We start from the raw sequence: 26,360 nt of genomic DNA, 5'->3' as shown, positions 1-26,360 counted from the left end.
ATTAAGTGTCTGTTGATTTGGGCTTTCCCTCTGACTCCTGAGAACCCTCCAGGGTTGGGTTGAGACACACAGGGAGCAGCAGTGCAGGATTCCACAAAGCGCTCTGTCAGCTGGTGCAGACCCTTTTTTTCTGGAATACAGGGACTTTGCTTCTGTCTCTAGCATGGTCAGCGTGGCACTCTCAATGAGTTCTGAAGTCACATTTAAAAACACTAACACGACGAGGTGCTGGAGAATTACTGTATAACCTCGAAAAAAGAACAGGAGGATGTGTGGCATCTTAGAGACTAACAAATTTATTTGAGCATAAGCTTTCATGAGCTACAGCCCACTTCATCGGATATTTTTGGCTTGCATGCAGACTGCAGTGTAAATCCAGCTATCACCTTGACAGAGTAGGCACAGGCATGCAGAGACAGAGCAGTTTTCACACCATTTGCAGTACTTACTGTTAAAGCAGTAATTCCCACACTCTGCAGCGCGTCAGCGTAAAACAAAACAAGAACATGCAGATTTTATTTTTCAATGGTTTTAAAATCTCGATTTCAATAGTCTGCCCTGTTTTAAGCAGGTCTTTCCTTCACTGAGCTTTCCCTGCTTCATTTTTGCAGTGTATCTCTACATAAAGTGGTGGTATGATGAGAGGAACAATCTTAGAAGGTAGGGCACCCTCTTTCTATTGTCTTTAGGCAATAATTTAGTTTTATCTACTTAAAATGCACAAATGGTGAAATTCATCCCTCTGCAGAGGGACACATCAAATATTATTTTGAGGTCTTAAGTGATGTATCAGACATGCGCAGACTTCAGCACAAGGTTGAATTTCACACAAAGGGAAAACGAGTGGTTAGCTTTTTCGGTACTTCTTAACTATTAAATATTAATTACCATGACCACTCATCACAGTTTATACAGAAAACATACAACAATGATTTCAGCAGAAAACTATTGACTCCTCATCCAGTTAAGACATCAAAGTATGTGTCTTATGTACTCGCACTTATATCACCTTGGTTAAATGTTCAAAGGTGCTGTGTGTGACTTAGGGTCCCTAAGTCCTATTTTCAAAAGTGACTTAAAAACTGACAAGCCTAAGTCTAATTGGAAAAGGTGCTTTTTAACATAATCACCTCTTGATCTGAGAAGTGCTCTTAAAATGTCGCCACAGAAATTTGGTTAAAACAAATTTGAATTTTAATCTAGTATGTTTGTGAAACAATGTTCAGGGCATTGGAAGGAAGTTGACAAGACTATCTCTAATTCATTAACTGGCCCTTAACTCATGCTGTAGATGTAAGTACAGCAGTACACATAGCTGTGTATGTAAGGCTTCTCCACTAGCACCCTGTAAATACCTAGACAATAAAATGACAAACCAAAGACTCTGGAATTAATGATGCTCCATCTTTAGTTAAAACACAATATTATCAATGTAGGGCATTTTTGCATTTTTTTTATTTTTAATAAAATGTATTTGTTGTGCTAAATTTCTTTTTTTGAGAAGAAAAGCTTATTTTTTCATCATGACTTAACCGAAACACGTACTTTTCATTTGAAAAACTGTCTGTGATAATTAAAGAGTGAAATTTTAATGTCCTTCTAAATTAGCATGCTGGTGTAGCACAATCATTTCCCTAGTGAGTCTCCCAAGATAATACTTGACAGAAGGGAAACAACCCCATCTAGTGGAATAACACTGGTTTCAGAGTAGCAGCCTTGTTAGTCTGTATTCGCAAAAAGAAAAGGAGGACTTGTGGCACCTTAGAGACTAACCAATTTATTTGAGCATAAGCTTTCGTGAGCTACATCTCACTTCAGCTGTAGCTCATGAAAGCTTATGCAGGAATAACACTGTGTGCATGTTTTCCATGTTTATGCAATCTTAACTCCCTTTCATAAACCTACTGGTTTGAAATACACTATTGTCTCTTTGAGTAGAGGAGAACAAAACTCTTTGTTTTGGAAAGAATTCCTTGGTGGTCTCCAATGTTTTGCTGAGGTAGAAATTGCACCTACTGTGAAATTACAGGGTAGTCAGAGGCTAAAAAAGGGATTAGACCTTGATGTGAATAAGAACAGCATTTGTTGTTAACATAGCGAGGATAAAATTACAAAAGCTATCAATCCTCATGATTCAGGGTGTAAGATAATCACCAGGTGGAGGAGAGAGGCTGGAATTCCCCCTTCAGATAGGGCTGCATAATTAGGGAGTTTTATGGCATTCTCTGAAGCATTCAGCACTGGCTACTGTGGGTGACCAGAGGCCCTGGTACCATCTCTGGATCATTGCTCTGTTCTGAGATAGCAATTATCATGTTCCTAAATGACAGAATGGATGCTGCTACGGGTAAGTGGAATGTGCAGTAATGCAGAAAAAGTGCAAGCCCCTCTGGTTTCTATTCTGAAAGATGTGCAAAATCTCTCCATTATTTTTGGAAGAATTCTATATTTAAAGTTTGAAAAAAACTTCATTGTTACCTTTTTGGCAGTGCTGGCCATCAAAGCCCAAAGGGCAATCGCATTCATAACTGTCCTTTTTGGGCATGCAGTTTCCCCCATTAGCACATGGAGAATTCACACAGGGATGGACAGCGTTCTCTACGTTGACTCCAGAAGTGAAATCCTGCTTCACATCAATCGTCCGGTCATTCAATATAATCTTGGGTTAAAAGAGAAGAGAAAACAATGCAGAAATCTCCAAATTCAGATGCTACCCCTTCAGGAACACATTTTTTGCTTTATTACTCAATACTTAGCATTAGGACTTCCCTGAATGGCTCCAGAGAAAAGCATTGTTTTCAAAACCTGATCTAACATCTGTTTATTGTCATCAATGAGTTTTCAGAGCTTAGCCTTCCAAAACATTTAGCTGTTTATCCTGAGGTGGGGGAAATACACTTTCTTTTGTTTTTCCTTGAAACACAAAACAACTTAAGAACCCAATCAGATAAAAGCTGCCTGATATTTACAAGCCTTATGTCTGAATTTTGGTGCATTGTTTTGTAGCTCAGCTGTACACCAGAAATAAAATACTATATGAGCTTTGCTGAAGAAGTCAATTTCATCCTATTGTAGAAGGACATTGTGATGTGTCATTCCATATTTTTTTATGAAAATATGCTTATGATATGAATATGACATAACTGAGATATACTTTATTCAAGATGGCTCATGTGAGATCTCATTGGAAAGGTTATGATTTACTGAATGTGATTAGCCTATAGCCAGGCATGTATCATTTCTGTATCTGCAATTAGGAATATTGACTATGTAGCTATATTTCAACAATGTTACTTTGGGTGACGCTCCCTGCTAACACTTAAGGTAAAACAATGAAAAAGCCCAACAGGGCTGATGGCCCATCAGCAAGAGACAATGGACTGTAAAAGAGCTTAGTCTTCCTGTGAATCTGTGGGTCAGCCGATGTAGAATGGCTACAGGGGCCCTACAGAGGCAGGTGACCATGTCACCTGACACTGGAACCCATCTTGAATTATCTACTTTTCCACGAGAAACTAGAGGGGGGTCAAACTAGGAAACAAAGCACTCCCGCCTTATGCAAATCCTATTTAAGGGTGGGAATTTAGGTAATCCAGGTCGTGAGTTCTCCCTTGCTACCCCACCCCAGATGACTGCTGGAAACAACTAAGACTGAACAGGGGGGAAAGAACTGGACCCAGGCTGGAAGGGCATCTGGCCTGTGAAGAAGATTATTAGAACCACATTTAGGGTGAGAACTTACATGTAACCAGTTTCTTTAGTGTATTAAGCTTAGTTTGCGTGCTCTGTTTTATTTTCTTAGTAATCTGCCTTGTTCTGTCTGCTACCTCCTTAACTACTTAAAATAGACCTGTTATAGTTAATACATTTATTTCTGGTTTACAATATAACCCCGTTTTTGTTATTTCTACCGGGGGGGGGGGGGGGGGAGGGTGCACACCTCTCTCCACATTGAGGGAGGGGGCGAATTTCATAGTATATCTTTGGGTCTGTACTCCAAGGGCGGTGGATATCTGAGTACTGAAGCAAGTCCCTTAAGCTGAGTCTTCCCAGAGCTGATCTGCAGCTGGATGTGGCCCTGCCTGTGCATGTGTTAGAGGACATTTTAAGAGCCTGGCTCAGCAAGACAGGTTAAAGGAGGCCCATGCTGGAAGAACAGATAGACTCAGTGGTATCTCAGCACATCTGGTGGCTTCCCCAAGGGGTCCTACCCATCACAGACATATCTTGGAGAACCTAACAGGAAAGTTATGCAGAGCAGTGTATCTAGCACTGTCTACTGCTAGTATGTTTGCCTGGAGAACTCACAACTAGCAATGGGCAAAAGGTCCAATTTGTTACTTCTTAAAATTGAAGATATCTGTGAAACTATAGGATTCTTCCAAAACATGTCCACATTTTGAGCTCTCTAAGAAAAAATATTGCATTTTGTACAACCTCATTTAATATATAACCAAGTTATACACAAGGTGCCATATTCTGATCTTGGTTACATCAGTGTAAATATGGCAAAAATCCATTTACATTAATAGTTTCACAGATTTGAACCCCAAAAGGGACCGGTATTATCATCTGATCTGACCCCTCCATAACACAGGCCACAGAACGTCACCAATAATTTCTGCATCAAGCCCATAATTTTTGTTTGAATTATAGTATACCTTTTAGAAAGATATCCAGTTTTGACTGAAAGTGGTGGAGAATCCACCATCTCTAAGTAAGTTGTTCCAATGGTTAATTATCCTCACTTAAAAATGTGCATCTTATATTTTAATCTGAATTTGTCTATCTTCCACTTCCACACACTGATCCTCATTATGCCTTTTGCTGCTTCGTTGAAGAGCATCTACTGTCAGAAATTTCTTCCCCATATACATATTTGTAGATTGTGATCAAGTCACCACTTAACCTTCTCTTGGATAAGCAAAATAGATTGAGTTTCTTAAGTCTCTCACTATAAAACACATTTTCAAAGACTCAGATCATTCTTGTAAGCTCTTTTCTGAATGGCTTTCAATTCTTCAACATCTTGTGTTAGGTGTTGACACCACTACTGGACACAGTATTCCATTAAGAGTCTCACTAATGCCATACACAGAAGTAATAAAACCTCCCTACTTCTATTTGATGTTCATCAGCTTATGCATCCAAGAATTTGTGTTTGCCCTCTTAACTGTAGCAGTGCATTGGGAGTTTGTGCTCATGGGTGGACGGTGAACTGGCCATTGGGAAAGCCTAGCTCCCGGCCCCTCCCCTTCTGCCTGAGGCCCCATGCCTCACTCTCCTCTTCTGCCCAGAGCACTCCCATGTGGTCCCAGTTATCCAGCCCTGGGCCGCCTGAGTGCCCCCAGCCCTGGAGCTCCAAGCAGGCTCCCAACCCCAACCCCAGAGCTCCCCTGCCCCAGAGCTCTGGGCAGTATGGCCACAGCGCCCCCAGTCCCGGAGCTCTGGGCGGTGTGGCTGCAGTGCACCGAGCCCTGGAGCTCTGGGTGGGCCTCCAACCCCAGTCCCAGAGCACCAGGTGGCACAGTTCCAGCGCCCCGAGCGCCAGGTGGGTGCTGTGGCCCCGGCACCACCTGCCCTGAGTCCTGGCGGCACGCTAGTCACCCCAGCCCTGGCCAGCCTGTGCTACGGAAGAGCGGGAACCAGGAAGTAACTGCAGGAAGGGGCTTAGGGGCGGAGCGTGGGTGGAGCCACATCAGGCTGTTTGGGGAGGCACAGCCTCCCCAAGTCCATGATACCCACTACCCATGTGCTCAGTCAATTATTTCCCATTACCTTTAAGTCCTTTTCAGTGTCACTGCATTCCAAGATATAGTCCCCCATCTTGTAAGAGTGACCCACATTCTTTGCCCCTAGATGTATGGCCTTGCGTTTGGCTCTATGAAAATGCACCTTGTTCTAACAAGCTCATCTTACCAAGTAATCAAAATAGGACTCTATAATGACATGTCCTCATCATTATTTACCTCTCCATCAATTTTTGTGTCAACTGCAAATTTTGCTAGCAATGATTTTGTATCCTTTTCCATATCAATAAAGATATTGAAGAGTAGTGGCATTAAAAACACCCCTATTGTATGACAAATCTCCATTTACAATCACTTTTTCAGGATCTATCAATTAACCAGTTTTTAATCCATTTACTATGGGCTTCATTGATTTGTTATTTAATTCTATGGAGTTACTCAGATTTAACTCTCAGGATTCTGGGCTACATTCAGAGTGTAGCTAAGTTATTCTAAAGAACTCTAGAGGAAACCAGTGCTGGAGTAATTTATATTTTCTTCTGGCCCCTCATTGTGTATATTATACCAATTTAGTCTGCTTACACCTGATTCCATTAAACATCACTTCTGAATTTTGACCACTAACTGAGGAAAGGGTGAGTAGGTTGGTGTAGCTCACGCGTTAAGAGGCCACAAGAAAGGAGGGTAGCAAGAAAAGCAACTAATGGAAGGCTGTAAGAGTGTGTAAGTTACATTACACTACGCTATGTTAGTCTTCACCCTACTTTGACTTGCACTTTCTTCTGGGTCACTAGCGTGTAAGTTATGCCAACCATTTATCTGTCTATACTTTGTCCATCACTGAGCATTCTTTAGACTCCCCTTATGCTCACTTATTTACATATAGGTGTAAATGAGTCTAAGCAGGTCTAATTTTGACAACTTCACACATCAACTCTGACTTTGACCCAGCATGTCTGTGGTTCACTGATCAGTACAGCATGGAAGGTAAATCGAAAAACAGCAACAACACTTACCAGTAATTTGTCAATAGCATTAGGAAGAACATGGTGTTCTTGATTGTTAAATGTATTTTTAAGAAAGGAGAAATCAAGCATCTTGTGAAGGGTTGCTGAGGTCTAGGGATGAAATCTTGGCCTATCAGGAGTTTTGCCATTAACTTCAGTAGGGCCAGGATTTCACCCTCGATGTCCAAGTGTCAGGGATACGAAGATATGAAGTGAATGCACAGAGTTAGTTTATTTCAAAACAAGTACCTTCTGAATACTTCCACTGAAAGGCTTCAGTATCCCAGAGTTCTTCTTCAGGTTATCGTAATTAGGGACTCCACCGATGAATATGTCAGTGTTGCACTTAATCTGCGTGAAAGCTCCCTGTCACAAAAGTCAGAATCCATTTTTGTTAGATCAGCTACAACCATGCTTGCATTTTCAGGCTAGCTTGCTTTATATTTTTAGAAGGGTGAGAGCCCTGGGTGTCACAGTATTTCTGTATGGTATGCAACATAGCCTTACACTTCATGCTAACGTGGAAGGGACAATGTGGATCCTGTACTAAGTGGCTGGGCCTGATTCTATTTAGAGCTGTCTGGAAAATTTCAAATGTTTCAAATGTGGGGGGGGGGGAGACTTTAAAATGGTATTTAATTTCTTCTCTTTCCTTTTTTTACCCAGTTCTAATTCTGATCTCTTGATCACATTTGTGTGAAGTGGGAATAACTCCACTGAAGTCAAACTGGTGTGATACTGGTAGCAGTGAAATCAGAACCAGGCCCTCAGAGTTAAAATCAATACTAAACAGAGAAGAGTCAAACGCTTGCAGTATTTGAAAAAGCAAACCTGTAATACGGGAAACAGATAAAAAGAAGAAATATCATGTGTCTGAACTGGGTGCTGGAAGCTGACGCAGTCACTCAGACTACACTGGAGTTCTGGTTAACGTTTTTGTATGAATTGGAAAGACTCTAAAGGTAAGGACATAATAAATATGTAATTCTAGTTCTGCAGGAGTTCTTTGTTGGTAGCTTCAAAGCCAACCGCTCTCTACAGCTGCAGCACAATGCTCAGCTAGAGAGAAAAAAACAGAAACCTTCTTCTCCTTTGTTCATTATGGACCAGATTGTTGAAGGAATCTCATCTAGGGCTTGATAGCAGATGAACCAGATTACCCATGATTCTTTGTATTCCTATATTTATATATAAAATGCTATGATCCTTTGCGCATGAACCAAAGTGCTTTGTATCTATAATTCTAGAGCTTTGTGTCTATGATTCTAGGGACTTTGGATGTTTGGTTGAACTTTAGAGTGTGACCAAATAAGGGAAAGTATGTAATATTTTTACCCTGACCTGTTGAGAATGTGTCCAAATACCCAGGAAAAGACAACTTGTGATTGATTAATGAGGGATACTTGTTATTACAAATGTCTTCAATATTCCATACAATATGTTACTCACTGAAAGATGTTTTTAGCTTATTAGGAATTACTTGTTGCCACAGGTGTTTCCTTTAATAAGGATGTAGTTAGAAACGTCTTTAGCTTATTGATAAAATAAGCTAAAATGCCATAAAAAGACAAATAAATTACAGATATATTTAGCTCATTGATTAGGTATGCTGAAATACCATAAAAGGAATGCCTCAGATAAATCAGTTATGGGAAAGGAATTACTTTTTCTCTTGAACAAGTATATAAGGAGGAGAGTTTTTGGAAATTAGTTAGGGATAAATCAAGCTGCAGCCACTTCTCCAGTCTCCAACTCAGCTTGGTAACAATAGCCTTTATTTCTGTATTGTGCTGTACAAATTTTTAACTAACAATCTTTAATAAATAAATAATAATTAAGCTGATTATTTAACTAAAACACAATAGACTGGTAAAAAAAAATTTCCATTGAACCTGTTGAGGGAAAACTGGATTTCCAATTAAATGAAATTTTGCATGAAAAGTGTCTGCTTTCCATATAAAAATGCTAGTTTGCCTGAAAAGCTGAAGACTTTTCTGCTGAAAACTTGGGTTTTCAGATTTTCAATGAAAAGTCGAATATTTCTGCATGAAGAAAATAAACAAGCCATTTTTCAACCTGCTTGAGTCTCAGTTTATTTGGAGAAAAAGCTTTTCTGACTGTAAATTCTAACTCTTGTGCTTAGAGGTGCTAGTGGTCGAAAAATGCACATGCTGGTGTTTTGTAATAGGTACAACTATGACCGATAAATTGAAGAAGAGGAAGAAATGAACCTCATGTATGAAACAAGAAATGTAGGTCAAAGCACAAACACCTGGGTCAAGGCAGAAGAGAGGTGCTGCCAGTTATGTCCTGGGCTCCTCTCCTTCCCAACTCAAAGCTAAAGAAGAGGCTGCCCCATATATGTGCTTCAATAAACTCTTATAGGCTTCAGAGATCAGGGACTGTGGCTTATCTGAAGATCTCATTTTTGTTAATGTTTAGATGAGAAGTTAGGTCATTTTATGAACAAATTGCTTTATATATGAGAATATACATTATATGCTTCTTACCTCTGCCATTCCTTCCACTGGCTTTTGTTTATCAACCTGCAAAATACCATTCTTCGCCGTGCGAGACACTCTGAGTTCATGCCACTGGCCCAGAACGACAGGTTCTTCACTCCTGTTTAAACCAAAAACCACAAACATAAAAACCCATAAGAAGTCTATACCTGCATTTTTTTGATACTTTCAAACATTTTTCTTTACCAACTAGCCTTTTGAAGATAATGTCCATGACCCTTCCTTCAACAGAAACAAATTACTGAGTATCTTTACCTATTAGCACTAAATAAAAGAAAGGGGAAAAATATGACTGCACAAAAGCTCGATGTATATGAGGCGCAACAGAAGGCACCATTTCTAAACACTGGCAGTGAAGGAATATGTGTCAATGTTCCCATATTAAACTAAAAGCATTTTAGTTTTATTTGTAAAAGAAACCACTTTAAGCAACCAGTGAATATTTAACTATCTGAGAGCTAAAATTTCTATTCAATTTTTGCAGTTATTTAGATTTAAATACATGAGGAAAAAGTCTCAGCTATACATCCCCTAACTCCCAATGACTGAAGCTGGCGTTACAGAAATTTACCTAAGGCAGAAGTTCCCCAAAGCCTTTGTCTCCTTATGAGACAGAAACATTTTGTGTTTGCTTATCCATTCAATTCGGATAAGCTCTTTTGATGCAGGCCATCCCAGTGATCCTTTTTTTTTTTTTTAAATAAACTGAATGTTGTACATTATGGGCTGTTACCAAAATATGATCCTAATTGTGTAATGAGATTCTGAATAAGAACCATAATCTCCAATTGTTATGCCAAGTGACCACCAGTCTCGCAGGAAACATTTTAAAACTGTTCAGATAATCTTTATTAACCCAGCACTAATCTGGGACAGAAAAACAGTCTGCAGAGTGGATAGAAACCACGTCCCCACAGATGTTACAATTAATGAAGTCCTATAGACATTCCCTTTATTTTGAAATGTCATTTTTACTACTTTAGGTTAAAGCAGTTCAAATCCAAATCATATCTCAAAGCCTTTTGTACGCATTTCTGCCAATCTTCTTCTGACACCAAACCCTCCAAAAAGCATCACCAAGCAATGTCATTCATTCTTTGTCTTTTTCTTGTTTAGTGACAATTAGGGTTTAATCACATTGGATAAATCACTGGGTAATAGGGTTTAATGCCTTGGATAAATCAATATGTAATAAAGAAACCAGATGAGTCTGACTACTTAATAAGATGCAATACATATATTCTCTGTCCTTTGCAGAACAAGTTATCATCATGCCAACCCTCCTGCTTTTGTAAACTGTAATTTTAATTAGGGATGGGTGAACCTTGCAGAGCTTGAGATTTTCAGAACTGTAAGTTTATTTTTTGGATTCACAGGGTTTGCAAAACTAGTACAAGTTTGTCAACCCTTTTTAATACAATTTAAACCCTTTTTTCCTCAAGGATGAGTTGGTTTTTTAAATTGTTTTTCTAGTTATATTGAATCCTTGGCTATGTGCTAGGGATAGACTCACTTCCCCTCATTTCTAGGTTCCTGATCTTGCATTAAGATCCAGGAATGTCTGTGCCCACGTGAAGTCTCATGGGCACAGTGGATCCTGGTACAGGATAGGCTGTCACAGTGGTAGCCTGTACCTAATCGTCTATTCAATTTTTTTGTCTCCTCCTTTTACAGCTTCTATTGCTATGTGCCTGCATTCTGCTTCTTTGCTCACCATGTTACCTAAGCAAGCACAAAACTCAGTCACCTTCAAGATTAATGTTTAAACTCTCATCATCAAAGTGGCAACGAGCTCATCTATCCTTAGTTATACTGATAACATTCACATCCAGCTCATTTCAGCATGGTGCAATGGCCAAGGTAGCCAGGAGACGTGAGTCATATTCCCAGCTTTGGCACTGACTGCATGTGTGACTTTGCGCAAGTCACCTATGAACTCTGTGAGCCTATTTCACCATCAGCAAAATAGGTATAATGCTGCTTACCTCATCTTTGAGATCTATGGAAGAATAGTGCTATCCAAGACTTAAGTATTGCATGAAGAACTGCCAGCGATTCCTACATGTAGTTTGCCTAACACTTGCCATTATAAAAGATTCTTGAAACCATTTTTTTAGATGCTCTAACACTTGCACACGTGCATTTATGATACAGTCTTTAATTACATGATCACATGCTATATTTTTCACAGGACTTGATTCTTGATCCCCATCCATCAAGGTTGTATAGCGAATCTGTATAATTGAGATACTAATGCTCTCCTACTTTGTGTTGGAGAGATATTCATTGTTTGTGCGGCACTCAGATACTATAATGATGAGTGCTCAAGGAAGTACCGTGATGAAATGAGTAATTCTATATTTGTTACAGGCTTTGGATGGTGTGCTCACTGAATAAATCATGTTTAACTCATCATCAGTAATCATGTTGATTGAACAGCTGCCTGTTCCCTATGTCCTGTCCATTCTGTGCACTGAATGAGGGAGGAATCCCTTGGAAAAAAAAGTAACAGGTGATCATATAATCAAAGACTATTAAAACTGCATACACACAAGGTAGCAGAACTAAGGTAGCATGGACAACCTAAATTCCTACTTTGAGTGCTTCACTTTGTAACCTGCAAACCTTTTAACACAGTTATTTGTATGTTATTACTCTTTGTTAGTACTCTGTATGGTACGAGTGCATAGCTTTGATTGTTTTCAAGTAAGCTTACCATCAGGTTGACCAATTTTCCTTTTTTCAGCAATCAATAACAACTTGTATTTTTCCTCAATCTATTTGAAATCCAAATATTAGTTTCTTTCTCCCTCTCTGTTTTTTTTAAATGTAAAAAAACGAATTCCACTCTCATATACACATGTACAACTCCTGATGGGAAGTGCATCCATCTATCTGAGTTAGAATTTGGCCTAAAGTATTTTTAAGCAGTAAAAATGGTATTTGGGGAAAAATCATAATTTCTTTCAATATGTGTCTGAATGTATGTACTCAGGCCCTCCCAGAGTAAAAATCAGTATATTTCACAGCCTCCAGTATGACCATCATTTCTTATGAACACAGGAAACATACAATATATAATGGCCACAGGCAATATACTATGTTACTCACATCTTTGCATACATTATTGCCACATATTAGGCTATTGTTAAAGATGACTGTAAAATATCTAGTTTCATTATATATTATTCTTTAATTTCTTGTGATAATATTAGTGAGGCAAGGAGGTGAATATTTTCAAAGTATTTTCCCTACATGGGTAAGAATAACACCTGCAGTTGCAGGGTAGGATGAAATGATAAATGCTATCAATGCTTATGTCAGCTTCAGACCACCGGACAAGAAAAAATACCCGTGTTATAGTATTGCAGTTAGACACACGGCTTCTATGCCTTCTCTAGAAGTACCCGTCACTGGATTTTGTTGGAGAGTGAATAAATAACTATACAAACCAGTAGCCTCTCCAACATGGCTATTCCTTTCCCATATCTTCATCGTGGCATTGTTTGAAAAACAATTACAACTAATATTTACCTGATAATGGCTGTTCCTGAACCACAATCAAACCTGAACTCCACATAGCTGCCCACCATGTTAATAGACAGGAAGTCCTTGCTGTCTGTGTCATAGCTGTACAAGAGGACCCCATGCTCTGAATCTGGATGAAATGTCATCTCAAACTCCATGAATGAAAGGTAGTTCTGTGGTTCCAAAGGCCAGGATGTTGTAGCAAATGACCTCAACGACTCATTGAACTGAGGTATGGCCAGGATAAATGCTGGAATTCCAGAAAAAACAAGTAGGTCAGCTTGGGCTCTAAGGTAAGAAATTGACTAACTCCCTAACGAATTTCAGACAGCTTTCTTCATTATGCATTTAAATCTACTGTCACACTAGAAGCCCTGCCATTCCTTCTGCAGCTCTCAGGCACACAGGATAAACATGCTGCTGAACTTCCTTCCTCAGACAGCCTAGCTCTATTGGTCAGGCATAGAGAAACATCAGGAACACGGCCCTGTTTTCTCCCAAGCCCTTAGAATGGCTTTCCCAGCAGGCAGTGTGAAGAAGGAGTGGTCCCCGTGCTCTGAAGTGCACAAGGACTGCAACCGTTCCCCTATCCACGCCAAAGGGAGCGTGGAGTCTCACCGGCTTATCCATGCAAGATGCACTCTAGCCCATAAAAATAAACAACATAACATGCACACAAGGCATCTATCACCATCTTATCAGCATATGCCTGTGCTTTTTAGGAGAAGGAACAAATCAGGGCTGTTTTCTGACAGTTCAATGACATCCAAAGTGATCTTATCCTATTGAGAAAGTGTATTGAACACAGACTAACACGTAAGTCAGAAATAAAACACATCTGGTGTCCTCTCACCTTCTTCACAATGCCGACCTTTAAATCCAAGAGGGCAAAGGCACACGTATGAATCAGCTTGGCTTGCAGTGCAGGTGCCGCTGTTAATACAGGAAGCCTCATCGCAGATTCCACTGCTGCATTCACCTAAACTCAGAGCCAGAATGTCATACCATACCAGTTAATCCAAGAGGATTTAGCAGGCTGCTTGCTTGTTGTTACAAACAAATGCAATTTGCTTTCTCAAGTAAACAGAATTCTCTCTCAGTGTGCAAAACTACAAAGCAGATTTTAGGGTAAGTGCTTGATTTCAGCATTGATTTTACACTGCATCAAAAGATGCTTTAAAAATGGTAGAAACGAGAACTAACCAAATAACTCACAAGATATTTTTTACAGTATAACCATTTGCCAGATGAGTGGGTTTTGCCTACCTTCAGTAGCATCTTTGTTGTTCTCACGAATGTGTATTTCAGAACCTCCATGTGCCACCCGATTGTTTACATTACAAACATGCTGATTTGTTTAACCTCAATTATCTTAAGTGCTGCTTTGTTCATTCAAAGTTTGGGGACAGTATGGTAAGCGCTGAATGTATTAAGCAGCACCATCTAAGCTTATTAACCAGCATGTAGTTGTTAACTGTTCTGTCTGCACTGCAGGGGATCCATATTACCAACATATGGGCTTTCTAATCACCATTTCCACCACGCTGGCATATGATGTCTACAGCACAGAAAGGTGCCCTGAGGTAACAATATCAAAACTGTCATAGAAGGACGGATTTTTTTGTATTTCCTTCTCAGTCAGTGATACATGTGTTTAATAGTCAAAAGTGTATGAAGTACCAGTTAACTCAGATATTTTTCTTTATTTTAAATTGTATTATTGTTTATTTAAATCATTTCCCCCCTAGTCTACAGGAATAAAGTGGGGGCTGGATAGGAGTGGGGATCCTGCAGTACTGTTTTTCATCTGAATATAATCCACTATTGTGGGTTTAAACAACACTTGCACACACAGAGCACCTATACTTTGAGGCTCTCACCCCACTTATCACTAATAATCACAGCAGCACTATGACGGAAGTGAATAGTACAAGGCCTATTTTATAAATGGGGAAACTGAGGCAACCAGTGAATGGCAAAGTCACAGATGGAACCCAGAAGTCATGGGTTCCAGTATGATTCTCTAACTGCCAAAGTCTACTTTTTTTCCTTAATCATAAGGCTATGAGTTTTCTAATAGACTATGACGTCATCTGCAAATACACATGATGTAGCAGTGTAGCGCTTCCAGAGTGTTCACTCTCAAGGCTTGTCTACGCTTACTGCACTGGGGGTTAGGACAATACAATTGTTTCACTCAGGGGTCTGGATTTTCCACACCCTTGAGCAACATAGTTATACCGACATCAGTTTGTAGTGCGGACCAAGGCTCAGTGATCTGTGCACCTGGATGCAGATGTTTTTCAGACGAACATATTTCTGAGACGGGATGAAATCCTGGCCCCAGTGAAATCAATGGTAAAGTTCGCATTGATTTCAAAACGTTTCATCCAAAGGATTCCACCCAGGGGGAATTCCAAATTACATGTCAGCTCTCTATGAGTTTGTGACCTCGGGGAAACTGCTAGTAAAACATCAGGTTTTATGAAGGCCTGCTGTGCCTCTGGGTAATTCTCCCATGCAGACAGTGAGCAGAGTCTGCATTGCCTCCCTCCTACATGAGACTGTCCCAGACAGCATACGCACTGCTTCCTTCCCCTCATGGCTTCCACTGGGGCAGGAGAACATTGAAACTGTGACTGGAGGCCACACTAGGGAATGAAAGTTCCACTGCTTTCTCCTTTGGCTGCCCTGGCCAGATTCTTCTGGGTACTGCTCCCAGGGGACTTTGCATTACCGGGGGCCCTGAGTTATGCCAGCAGAATCTAACCCATCACCCTCATGTTGCTAAAGAGGGACAAGTTGTGTGACAATTTATACCAACCTTCACGAGCTGCCCAGATTGTCAGCTCTACGGGGCAGGGACCATCTTTTTGTGCTTACACATTGGGGCCTGTTCCCGATAGGGACCCTTATGCTCTACCACAATACAAACAGCAGCTTGTGATAAATCCAAAGGAGTGAAAAAAAGAAGTCCAGCAGCACACCGAGGCAAGAAAGGCCAGATCGACTGAATTCACTTACCAAGCTTCATAAAGAAAAAATCCAATAATCTAATAAACAGACCTCTCAAAACAGATGTCAGCAACTGATGACCTCTTCCTATCCCATCTGTTCACTGATCAACTGATCAACATCATTATCACCATGGAATATTTAAGGCCTCAACACAAAGAGCCAAACTAAATATGGCCAGTACGGTCCCGTCCCTATTTCAACAATACACTAATGAATCTGTGCTTTCATGAATTATTAACAGAGGACTACATTTAAATGACTGGCTTTGACATCTGTGGGACTGGCCCTGGAAAGTGCTTCTGGAAATCCCTCCTTGGGAGGAGAGCACCAGTACTGTATTAGGAGGGTGCTGCAGGTTACCAGAGAGACATATGGGCAGAGACGTAAGTAGAAACCTACACAACACAACACCCATCTGTACTATATTTACTGTAGTGGTGGTCATTGCTATTAGTTTTGCACTTTCATGAGCAGAAAATTTAAGCAAAATCTTTGAGATAAAGGACAATACATTTTTTTAAATTAATGGTAGAAGTTCCAGACTGACACGTTCTCAGTGATTAAGGTGAAGAGACTGCTTCTGTTCCAGCCAGCGCATTCTCAGTTTCTAAGGAGACCATCCACAAATCCTGCATCTTGGCTGGGGGTTAGACTAGATGACCCTTGTGGTACCTTCTAACCCTATGGTTCTATGATCCTGCTGTCCAAACAACCCCCCGCCCCAAGTGACATTGAGGTATTCCATTTTTCAGTTCAGCATTGATGAGTACACTGAAAAGTCAACCTTCACCTCCTGCATCTCATGCCTACATGAAGTCCCAGGCATGGGGCCCTCATAGTGGCAGAAGAGAAAGAAAGGAGCTTCAGCAGGAATATGCAGTACTAAAGGTGTTTGCCCTTCCTCCTTTGCCAGCACTTTGATTTACAGTTCTATGTGAGATTCATAATCTCACCAGTAGGACTGATTTATACACAGGACAGGCCTCTCTTTTCTTTTTTTCCATTTTGTGGTCCTTGATTTATACCCAATATAAGCAGAATAGAATGGAAGGTCAGTTACCAGAAAAGCTAATAGACTTGAATTGCTAATTCCAGTTTATATTATGTACAGTTTTAAGTCATTTTCTATACTGTTTGCAAAGCTTCCATGGTACATGGTACACAGCAAGCTCTGCAATTGCGAGGAGCAATGTAACACACAGTATGGTTCTATCTTTCGGCTTCAGGTCACACATGGAAAAATCCAGCATTTATTTTAGTTGATGTTGATTGTTAATGCAACAGTGTGTGGAGGGCACATGGCTGGGAATGACTAGCTGGGACCCAAGAGGCAATAGAGATTAGGGATCAGGGAACCTTAGAAAGGTTTTAAGCTGTTTTCCATAGATTCTCACTCTATCATGAAATTACTCTCTCTGCTTCCAAAACCTTATTTTTTTCAGTGTCCGGTTCCTGGGTCACTCTGTTCCTTTCTTATACAGCACAGAGTCTGGTCATCTTATCCAGAGAATACAGAGCAGTTGTTAGTAAGTTGCACACTGATCACTGCCCTACTGGGATTTTGATTGCAAAACTACAAAAGAGAAGAAAGATGACTTCGTGCCTAAAGCACAGGACAGTCAGGACGTATGGGTTCTATTCCTGCTTTTGCCACTGACTCACTGTGTGACCTTGGGCAAATCAATCGTTCTGTTCAGATTGTAAGTGTTACAGACATGTCAATTTCATGCAATATTTTTGGGAGACTTTACTGAATTAGATTTACATAGCTTTGGTGTCCATTGTATTATAAAGGCAAAATTGATGTATCATTGTGGGGAAGGGATAGCTTAGTGGTTTGAGCAATGGCCTGCTAAACCCAGGATTGTGAGTTCAGTCCTTGAGGGGGCCATTTAGGGATCTGGGGCAAAAATAAGGGATGGTACTTGGTCCGGCTGTGAAGGCAGGGGTCTGGACTGGACTCAACTCAATGACCTTTCAAGGTCCCTTCCAGTTCTATGAGATAGGTACACCTCTACCCTGATATAACATGGTCCGTGGGAGACAAAAAATCTCACCGCATTTCCCCCCGAACTCACCAGCGGCGGGAAGTGGAGCAACGTGGCCCCAGCCTGCTCCGCTTTCCTTGCCCCGGCCCCAGCCGTGTCCCAGGACCCTTAACATGCTGCTCAGAGCGTTTTATGCGAACCCATGTTATATCGGGTCACGTTATATTGGGTAGAGGTGTATATCTTCATATTATAATGTATGTAAGTTCTCTAGATGGAAGATGTGTAACACCTATGTAAGTGTTATGAGCATCAAAGGACTATTTTAAACAATGTGACACACGAGAAGGAACTTTGGGACAAAGATATATTGTTTCCCTAGGAAGTACATGGGGAAGAGGGGAATACAGATTCCCACCTCTGCACCCAATCTTTTGCAGCTATGCCCTGAAGATATAACTATTGTCTGGTTGATAACCTATTCATGGTCTCTGCAAATCAAGGATGCAGTCTGCATAAAGGAAAAGCTAACCTGTGCATAAGGGTTCTTGTTCTGAGCAAAAAGCTGTTATGAATTTGTGATAACAGAAGAACCCCTTGGTGGGATTTGAAGCACTGAATCCTATCAGAATCCTTATTGGAATTGGGGGTGATCTCTGGTAATTTTCCCAGGGGATGCTCCACCCCCGCTCAGCCCCAGGCCCTGCCCCCACTCCACACCTTTCCCCAAGGTTCCACCCCACCCCACCTCTCCCTGGCCCCGCTCCACCCCTGCCCCTCCTCTTCCCCGACCCTTTCCGCCCCCTCCCCCAAGTGCGCCCCATCCCTGCTCCTCCCCGCCCCTCCCAGCACCTCCTGCACCCGCTGAACAGCTGTTCCGTGGTGTGCAGGAGGCACTGGGAGGGAGGGCAAGGAGTTGATCAGAGGGGCCGGCAGCCCCGGACATGACTAGCAGACCCCCTGGAGCTGGACATGATTCATGGACCCCCTGGAGTACCCTTGCGGACCCCCAGGGGTCTGCTCACCCCAGTTTGAGAACTGCTGGGCTAGTGTACTGGGTCCTCATTTGGGGAGAAGAGTCCTTTATCATGCCAAGAAATTCTGTCATGGATCTGAAATTCACCCATGGAAACTTTCCCTGGGGCAATTACTAATGATGCACCCAGGCCAACAGTCAGCATGCTTTGTTGAGAGCTTGTCTTCACTGAGTGTTTGAAATACAAACTCAAAATCCTTTACAGAGTCTAGAGAAACACTATACAAAATATACAGACCTAACCCCCACTCTCCACAACCAAACTCTGAACACAACTGTTTCATTTTTCAATTGGTAGAAAATAACACTATTGTTCTTGTTTAACATTGATAAAGGACCCCATAACATTGCACTTACCTACGTCAGCACCGCTTAAAGCCTTCCCTAGTGGCCAGGGTCTCATATCAACTATCTTCCCATTGACAATGAGTGACTGAACGCAGCCCTGAAAGCCACGGTTGGTTCCTGCTGCTCTGATCAACCAGTATGTACTAGGAGCACCACCAAGATAGAAAGGAGTCCGGAAGGTAATTTTACTATATTGGCCCTACAAGGTAAAACAAAGCTGTTTAACTATGTTAAATAACACGTTATATTCTATGATAGACTAATGAAGGCAAGGTAATTAAGCCATACAGTCATGATCAGTTTTTTTCCCCTCAATGAAGAAAAAGATGCCTTTGAGGAAAACTGCGTTGTCCATTAGTAATTCTCTCCCACTCATTCCTCCTCCTAAAATATCAGCACCCTAAACATTTACTTTTATGCCTATTTCTTATCTTGGGATGCTTTGAATCTACTAATGTAAACAAAATTAACGACTCATTTTATTATGAGGGCATGTCTGTCCTTCCTTTGTGCTTCCCAGTATAAGTTGTTGTCCTATGTTTGTGTTTTCATTTGTAGGCTCTGTGGGGTCCAAAGTAACTTAATATTTGTGTCTTGGACAGCACTGAGCAAAGTGTGAGCATTAAATAAATAAATAATAATAAATTAAGCCCTATGTTAACAGGACACATTTCAGTGGAATTATACCCATTTATGCCAGGGCTAAATTTATTCTACATCTTTTGATTTCTTTAGGCCAGGACTCAACTTAAAGTTTTACCGGCATATCTATGTCGGAAAGGCGTGTGATTTTTTTTTGGATGTCATAGTTTTGTCAGTAAGAGCCCTACTGCAGATGCAGTTATGCCAGGATAAGGTGCTTTACACCAGTACATCTTATTTTGGTTCCCCTATCAGAATAAATTATACTGGCATAAGCACTTGTATAACCAGTATAATTGTGCTACACTTAGGCAGAGGGTTCACTGCTTTAACTATGCCAGCATAGTTAAAGTGCACAACTTTTAAGTTTAGCCAGTGCCTTTGGGTGTTTTATTTTAAATACTATCTTTAGAGTTTGTAAATAAATGTCTAAAGCCAAATCTACTGATATAACCTCTAGAGCCAAATCAAAACCATTTCATTTTCAGGGGTGGCGGAGGAGGCTAGTAGTGGTTGCCCTGGGGGTAGTAGAAGTAACAGGAGCTGAGTTATTGGCAATTGTCCACTAATTATTTTTCTTCTGTTCTCTCCTCAGGTAACAGGGGATCAAGTCAAGGTATCTTCGTTTATAATATTTATCTTGGCTGTGCCACATGAAATCATTGGAGTTAAAAGAGGCCTCACTCAGGGCAGATTCTGGCACTGTGTCTCTAACTGCATAACAACTGTTCATAGCCTATTATTACTTTTATTTTTCTTTGTTTTTCTTTTCAGTTCATTCTTAGATATTTTAGTATTTTCCTTTTACAGTGAACCAGTGTTTCTACAGTTTTCCACCATCTCTATTTTTAATTTTTATTTAATGAAAATATTATTGAGCTCTTTTGTCTTTGAAGCCCTTGTGTCATTATACATGCGCATTTGTATATGTCTCTGGGGCTCTGTCTGCACTACGGGTGCTACATAGTTATGGTGCTGCAGCTGTGTCATGGTAGTGCTATAGCACAGACTCTTCCGATAGTGACGGAAGGAGTTATTCTGTCACTGTAGGTAATCCACTTCTCCAAGCAGCAGTAGCTAGGTTGACGGAAGAATTCTTCCATCAACCTCGTTGCATCAACACTGGTGGTTAATTGGTTTATCTATGGTGCTCAGAGTGGGAATTTTTCACACAACTGAGCACTGTGGCTATGTCAACCTAACTTTTAAGGATAGACCAGGCCTGGGGGGTGTGGTGTGATGTGTGCATGCGTGAGAGAGAGAGGTATTTTTTTAATCTGGACTAGGCAGCAGTGGGGAGCAGATATAGGAGGCAAGGCAAGGAATTGGGGAGAACAACAGTATGCTCTGCTAGATATTGGAAAGGAGAACGCATCTGGGGCTAGGGATGGTGGCTGGAGAATTGCTGGACAATGGGAAAGTGCAGTGAGGAAACCAAGCCTTTTTACATATTCAAATTGATTCTCATTCATGCAACTGTCCCATCCCTAATAAAGACACACACATTTAATCTGATCTATTGCAACACACTCCCTGTTAGGAAGAAATGCCGTCAGTCTGCAGAGAACCAAAGCTGAACATTAGGAACATGATTACTTACCTGAGATTTACCTGTGACTGGTGTGTCGTTATCCAGCCGGAGCCAGCCATTCAGTCCATCTCTGAACACAGTGACACTGTGCCAGTTGCCCAGTTTGATTTTGCTTTCACTCATAATGACTGCAACTCCAGTCCCACAATTGAACCTGCAAGAGACAGACAAGGAGCACAAAAGTGACAATTTTTCATTAAACAACCAACCTGTCATAAATATAAAGGGAAGGGTAAACCCCTTTAAAATCCCTCCTGGCCAGAGGAAAAATCCTCTCACCTGTAAAGGGTTAAGAAGCTAAAGGTAACCTCGCTGGCACCTGACCAAAATGACCAATGAGGAGACAAGATACTTTCAAAAGCTGGGAGGAGCGAGAGAAACAAAGGGTCTGTGTCTGTCTATATGCTGCTTTTGCTGGGGATAGACCAGGAATGGAGTCTTAGAACTTTAGTAAGTAATCTAGCTAGGTATCTGTTAGATTATGATTTCTTTAAATGGCTGAGAAAAGAATTGTGCTGAATAGAATGACTATTTCTGTCTGTGTGTCTTTTTTGTAACTTAAGGTTTTGCCTAGAGGGATTCTCTATGTTTTGAATCTAATTACCCTGTAAGGTATTTACCATCCGGATTTTACAGGGGTGATTCCTTTACTTCTATCTACTTCTATTTCTATTAAAAGTCTTCTTGTAAGAAAACTGAATGCTTTTTCATTGTTCTCAGATCCAAGGGTTTGGGTCTGTGGTCACCTATGCAAATTGGTGAGGATTTTTACCAAACCTTTCCCAGGAAGTGGGGTGCAAGGGTTGGGAGGATTTTGGGGGGAAAGACGTGTCCAAACTATGTTTCCCAGTAAACCCAGTTAGAGTTTGGTGGTGGCAGTGGATATTCCAAGGACAAAGGATAAAATTAATTTGTACCTTGGGGAAGTTTTAACCTAAGCTGGTAAAAATAAGCTTAGGAGGTTTTCATGCAGGTCCCCACATCTGTACCCTAGAGTTCAGAGTGGGGGAGGAACCTTGACACAACCTAATCTTGTTTTTTGACTAAAGAAGGTGCCTTCTCTTCTCAGAGCCTCTCTGTTTCTCCTTTTACATTAAAGAGCGATATAAAAACACTCAGACAACTGATCTATAGCTGGTCTATTTTAGAGCAGATAAAATATCTTTTCAAATTTTAAACTTTCTTTAATCTGTTTCCTTCTTCCATGTAGGAGACTTTACATCCTCTGGCAATACGAAGTATATGGCAAAGCCTGCCAACTTTCTGAAATGGTTTCAAGATGCAGCGTATTAGAATTTGAGTTGCTGCTATCACAGTAATTTCTCTTGGGAATTTTCCTAAATCCTTGGTGAGAGCTGGAGCTAAAGCAATAATACTGGGATTCTATATGAAACTCAGAATGTTTGGTACTGACTGACAAGGAGACCTCAATAGCAGCAAAGCTGAACGTGCACAAAGCATGCTATTTTCTTTCCTTTGTCTCCACTATATGGGTCAGGTTGAGATAGACCAGAAATAGGGTTAGGACACATCATTCCCTTTTGTTTCCACCCCATCTTTATAGCAATCACCATTCCGGTTAATAAGTGCCAGATGGAAGTCTCTCCAGATATCCTTTAAGATACAGTCACTAGAGCAATGTGAGACTCTTTTTCTCCATTTCCATTAAAGCTCCTCAAGCTCCGACCAGATCGGTGATGTGGGACCAAGTTCCAGCCCCAAACTTGATTCCTGCAGAGTAATGCATTGTACTACTACTAGACACCTGGGTTAGGTGCATCTCCTTTGTTCTGAAAACTTTCTTGGGGTTCCCTTATTTATGAAGCAAAGTTACTAACTGTATACACCTAGCTACAGCGCTAGCATAGTGCTAGTGGACTGCAGGCATTTCTGACCTTGCTAAGAAATAATAATGTTCACTTTGTGAAGGAATCCTCAGGGGGCAGCCTTCCCCAGATGTGGCTGACTTCCCCAGTGCCTGAGCTGGGGGAATCCTCTGCTTGCTGGTTGCAGAACATTTAAGGGCCCCTTTTCACTGCACACAAGGACTGGAGTGGGTGAGGAGCTCACGCATGGAAGGGCAGTAGATCCATTACCTGAACTGGATGTTGCGTCGGATTATCGCCAGTGACATAAAATCACCACGACCATGCTCATTCTCTCCACAGTACAGCAGCAAACCATCCTCCGCTTCAGCCTGTGATCACAGTATCAACATGCAAAAGTCAGTCTCCACCTCCTGGCTATAAAGTAAATGCACTAATGGAAGTAAGAGTGCAGGAACCAGGAACTGTTTTCTCAGAGAGGGGGAAAAACAGGGGGTAGTGATATTGGTTTTGAAACACCATTGTTGGATGGAATTTTTTCTTGCAGAGTCAAAATTAGAAGTGGTTCAATTCCAAACCCTATATTTGATGGGCATCCCCTATTAGGGTTTTATTGGAAATTGGTTCCGATTTTAGGCCACCTGTTCTATGTATACTGACTTTGTCCTATTGCAAAGGAGCAGGTATACAAACTCTGATTTATTCATGGAAAGTGTTGGGCAACCTTAATCACAGGCTATCAGCTGTGTCTGTAATAAATAGCATGAATGCAAGTGAACAAAGAAATTACACTTTCAGATCAGATCAGACCATTGATCTAACTAGTCCAGTATCTAGTGTTTCAGAGGAAGAAAATAATCATAGTGATATTACGCCTGGTGGAAGAAGGAAAAAATAACTTCCTCATCTCTGAAGATGACCAGTGTATGCTGTAAAGCATGAGGGACATCTACTTATCTATGAAACAGGAAGTTCAGAGGTACTTAATTAGTTTATAGGTGTGCCACTGCTGAACAGATAGACATTTACAAAAATTCTAAACATAATGCAGTCTAAAGTTCACTCGTATAGCTCTGTCACAGTAAGTGCGTGCTAACCTGCAATCCCTCAACACTGCCATTTCCAGGACCTTCCCTAAGAAAAAGGAGTATGGACAAATACCAGGAGTATGGACGAATCTCGGCAGAGACTATCACATTTATTTTCTCTTGTGCGACGTAAACCCAGTTTTCCAAAGGTAAAGGCTACGGATTAACTCACTGCAATATCTAGCTTGCAGCCTAGGCTTTTCAAGCTACTCACTCTTCTATTGTTCCTTCCTTACACTAATGGAAGTGAATAACATTTAAAAATGCTTTGTGAGTTTTGGACTGTTTAAACTTACCCGGAATTCAAGAGTAATTTGGAATGTCTGATAGGAATTTTTCAGCGGTTCAAAGGTGATGTATGAGTATCCATATAACTGAGGATACTGGATAATAATATCTGAAAGGCAAAGATAAGAGCACATTGTTTAGCAATGTGTTCAAATATAAAATGGATACACACATTTAGCACTAGATAACATCAGGCAAAAAAACAAGACAGAGTTCCTCCAGAGACAACTATTAGTCAACAACAGTCAACAATCAGTTAACCTACAGCTTTCTCCTCCTCCTACCTTTCAGAGCTAATTCCCTTCTTCCAAAGGATCTGCTGAACTTGCACAGAAACAGCACACTCATGGGAAAATTCTGCTCAACAGTTTCATCAGTGGCATCACTAGGTTTTCACTGATGTAACTGAAAGCAGAATTGGGTCCTTGGTGATTCATCTTGATTTAAGAAAATGTTTAACACAGAGACAGCAAGGCAATTTTTTCCTCAGGGAAGAGAACATATGTGGGAAAGACACATTGAGTCAGATTCCAGGCTGCATTAGGTCAGCTTTGTAGTGCAAAGCTGCTCTAAAGCTGATGTACTTAGCCGCCAGAGAATCCTTAGGTGGCTTAGAGCAGGTATAACAGCTTCCACATTATCACCTCCTCTCTGTGGCCAGCTTACAGTGTATGGCCGGGGCAGCCTATACCCTGGCAATCATTGGCTGCTATAATGGTCCCTTAGGGCTGTTGACAGCTGGCGTATCAGCCCTCATGCTTCTCTAGCTTATGTCAGCCCAGCACAGGACAGCCCCATGATTGGGAAGAGCACAAAGATGGCTTAAAGACACCTTTGCATGTTCTGGTCCTGAGGAGCATCAAGGACTCCTCAGCCACAGCTCAGGATGTGACTATTATCTCTGAATCAGATATAAACCTAATGAAGTAGGAAGGATGAAGGGTCTAACCTTTCTCTATTACTTGTTTTCGGGGTGATTTTGCCTTTCCATTTGTACACAAGTACAGTTACTTTTACAGCTGTAATACAAAGAAACAAAATAAATCTTAGACTGATGCTAACAGACCTTTAGCGCAGTGGTCCCCAAACTTTTCAGGGTCACACCCCCCTTACCCCTGTCTGAGCCCCCCCACACCTCTGGAGCCAGGGCTGGGAGTGGGGTCATGGCTCCCAGGTTGGGGGGGATGGGACAGGGACATGGACAGAGGTAAGGAGGCCAAGGCTGGGCCTGCAGCTGGGGGAAGGGCTGGGAGCAGAGCTGGGGCAGGGAATGAAGACACAACGAGGGGCTGAGGCTGGGTGTGTAGCTGAGGCAGGGCCATGGTTGGGGGTTAAAGCTGGAGGAGGGGCCAGGCACGGAGCCAGGAGCTGGGGCTCTGGGCGGAGCCAGGTGCCGCACGGGGCTGGGTGGCACTCCCTCCCTGCCTGCAAGGGGAGCTGGTCTCGGTCCAACCCACCCCCCGCCCCGAATGTTCCTCTGCGCAGGGGGGTGCCTCACAGTCTGGGGACCTCTTCTTTAGAGAGACAAGCTGGGTGAGGTAATATCTTTATTGGACCAACTTCTATTGGTGAGAGAGACAAGCTTTCAAGCTTATACAGAGCTCTACTTCAGGTCTGGGAAATGTACTCAGGAGAGTTACAGCTAAATAGGAGGTTTAACAGATTGTTTAGCATACATAGTTAACACTTATTTCAAGGGACCATTCCATTAGCACCCCTCCAATCAGA

General features: G+C 41.4%; 1 protein-coding gene across 2 annotated transcripts in view; it reads right to left on the bottom strand.

Annotated features, from left to right (window-relative positions):
- Positions 1-26,360, bottom strand: part of EGFLAM (EGF like, fibronectin type III and laminin G domains) — a 122,938-nt gene that overhangs the window by 17,958 nt on the left and 78,620 nt on the right. Inside the window, exons 10-19 of one of the 2 annotated variants that reach the window (XM_007065732.4) lie at positions 24,641-24,741; positions 23,527-23,627; positions 21,440-21,584; positions 19,207-19,396; positions 13,661-13,786; positions 12,814-13,057; positions 9,268-9,379; positions 7,007-7,123; positions 2,479-2,659; positions 450-473 (exon numbers count right to left, since the gene is read on the bottom strand). In XM_007065732.4, the coding sequence (XP_007065794.2) occupies positions 450-473; positions 2,479-2,659; positions 7,007-7,123; positions 9,268-9,379; positions 12,814-13,057; positions 13,661-13,786; positions 19,207-19,396; positions 21,440-21,584; positions 23,527-23,627; positions 24,641-24,741 (1,341 nt within the window). The remainder of the gene's footprint in view (positions 1-449; positions 474-2,478; positions 2,660-7,006; positions 7,124-9,267; positions 9,380-12,813; positions 13,058-13,660; positions 13,787-19,206; positions 19,397-21,439; positions 21,585-23,526; positions 23,628-24,640; positions 24,742-26,360) is intronic. The other variant, XM_007065733.4, reaches the window with a different exon arrangement.

The sequence above is a fragment of the Chelonia mydas genome, chromosome 5 (assembly GCF_015237465.2).
Source record: "Chelonia mydas isolate rCheMyd1 chromosome 5, rCheMyd1.pri.v2, whole genome shotgun sequence".
NCBI lineage: Eukaryota > Metazoa > Chordata > Testudines > Cheloniidae > Chelonia > Chelonia mydas.
The sequence above is the reverse complement of the archived record's forward strand: the minus strand, read 5'-3'. Positions and strand labels throughout refer to the sequence as shown.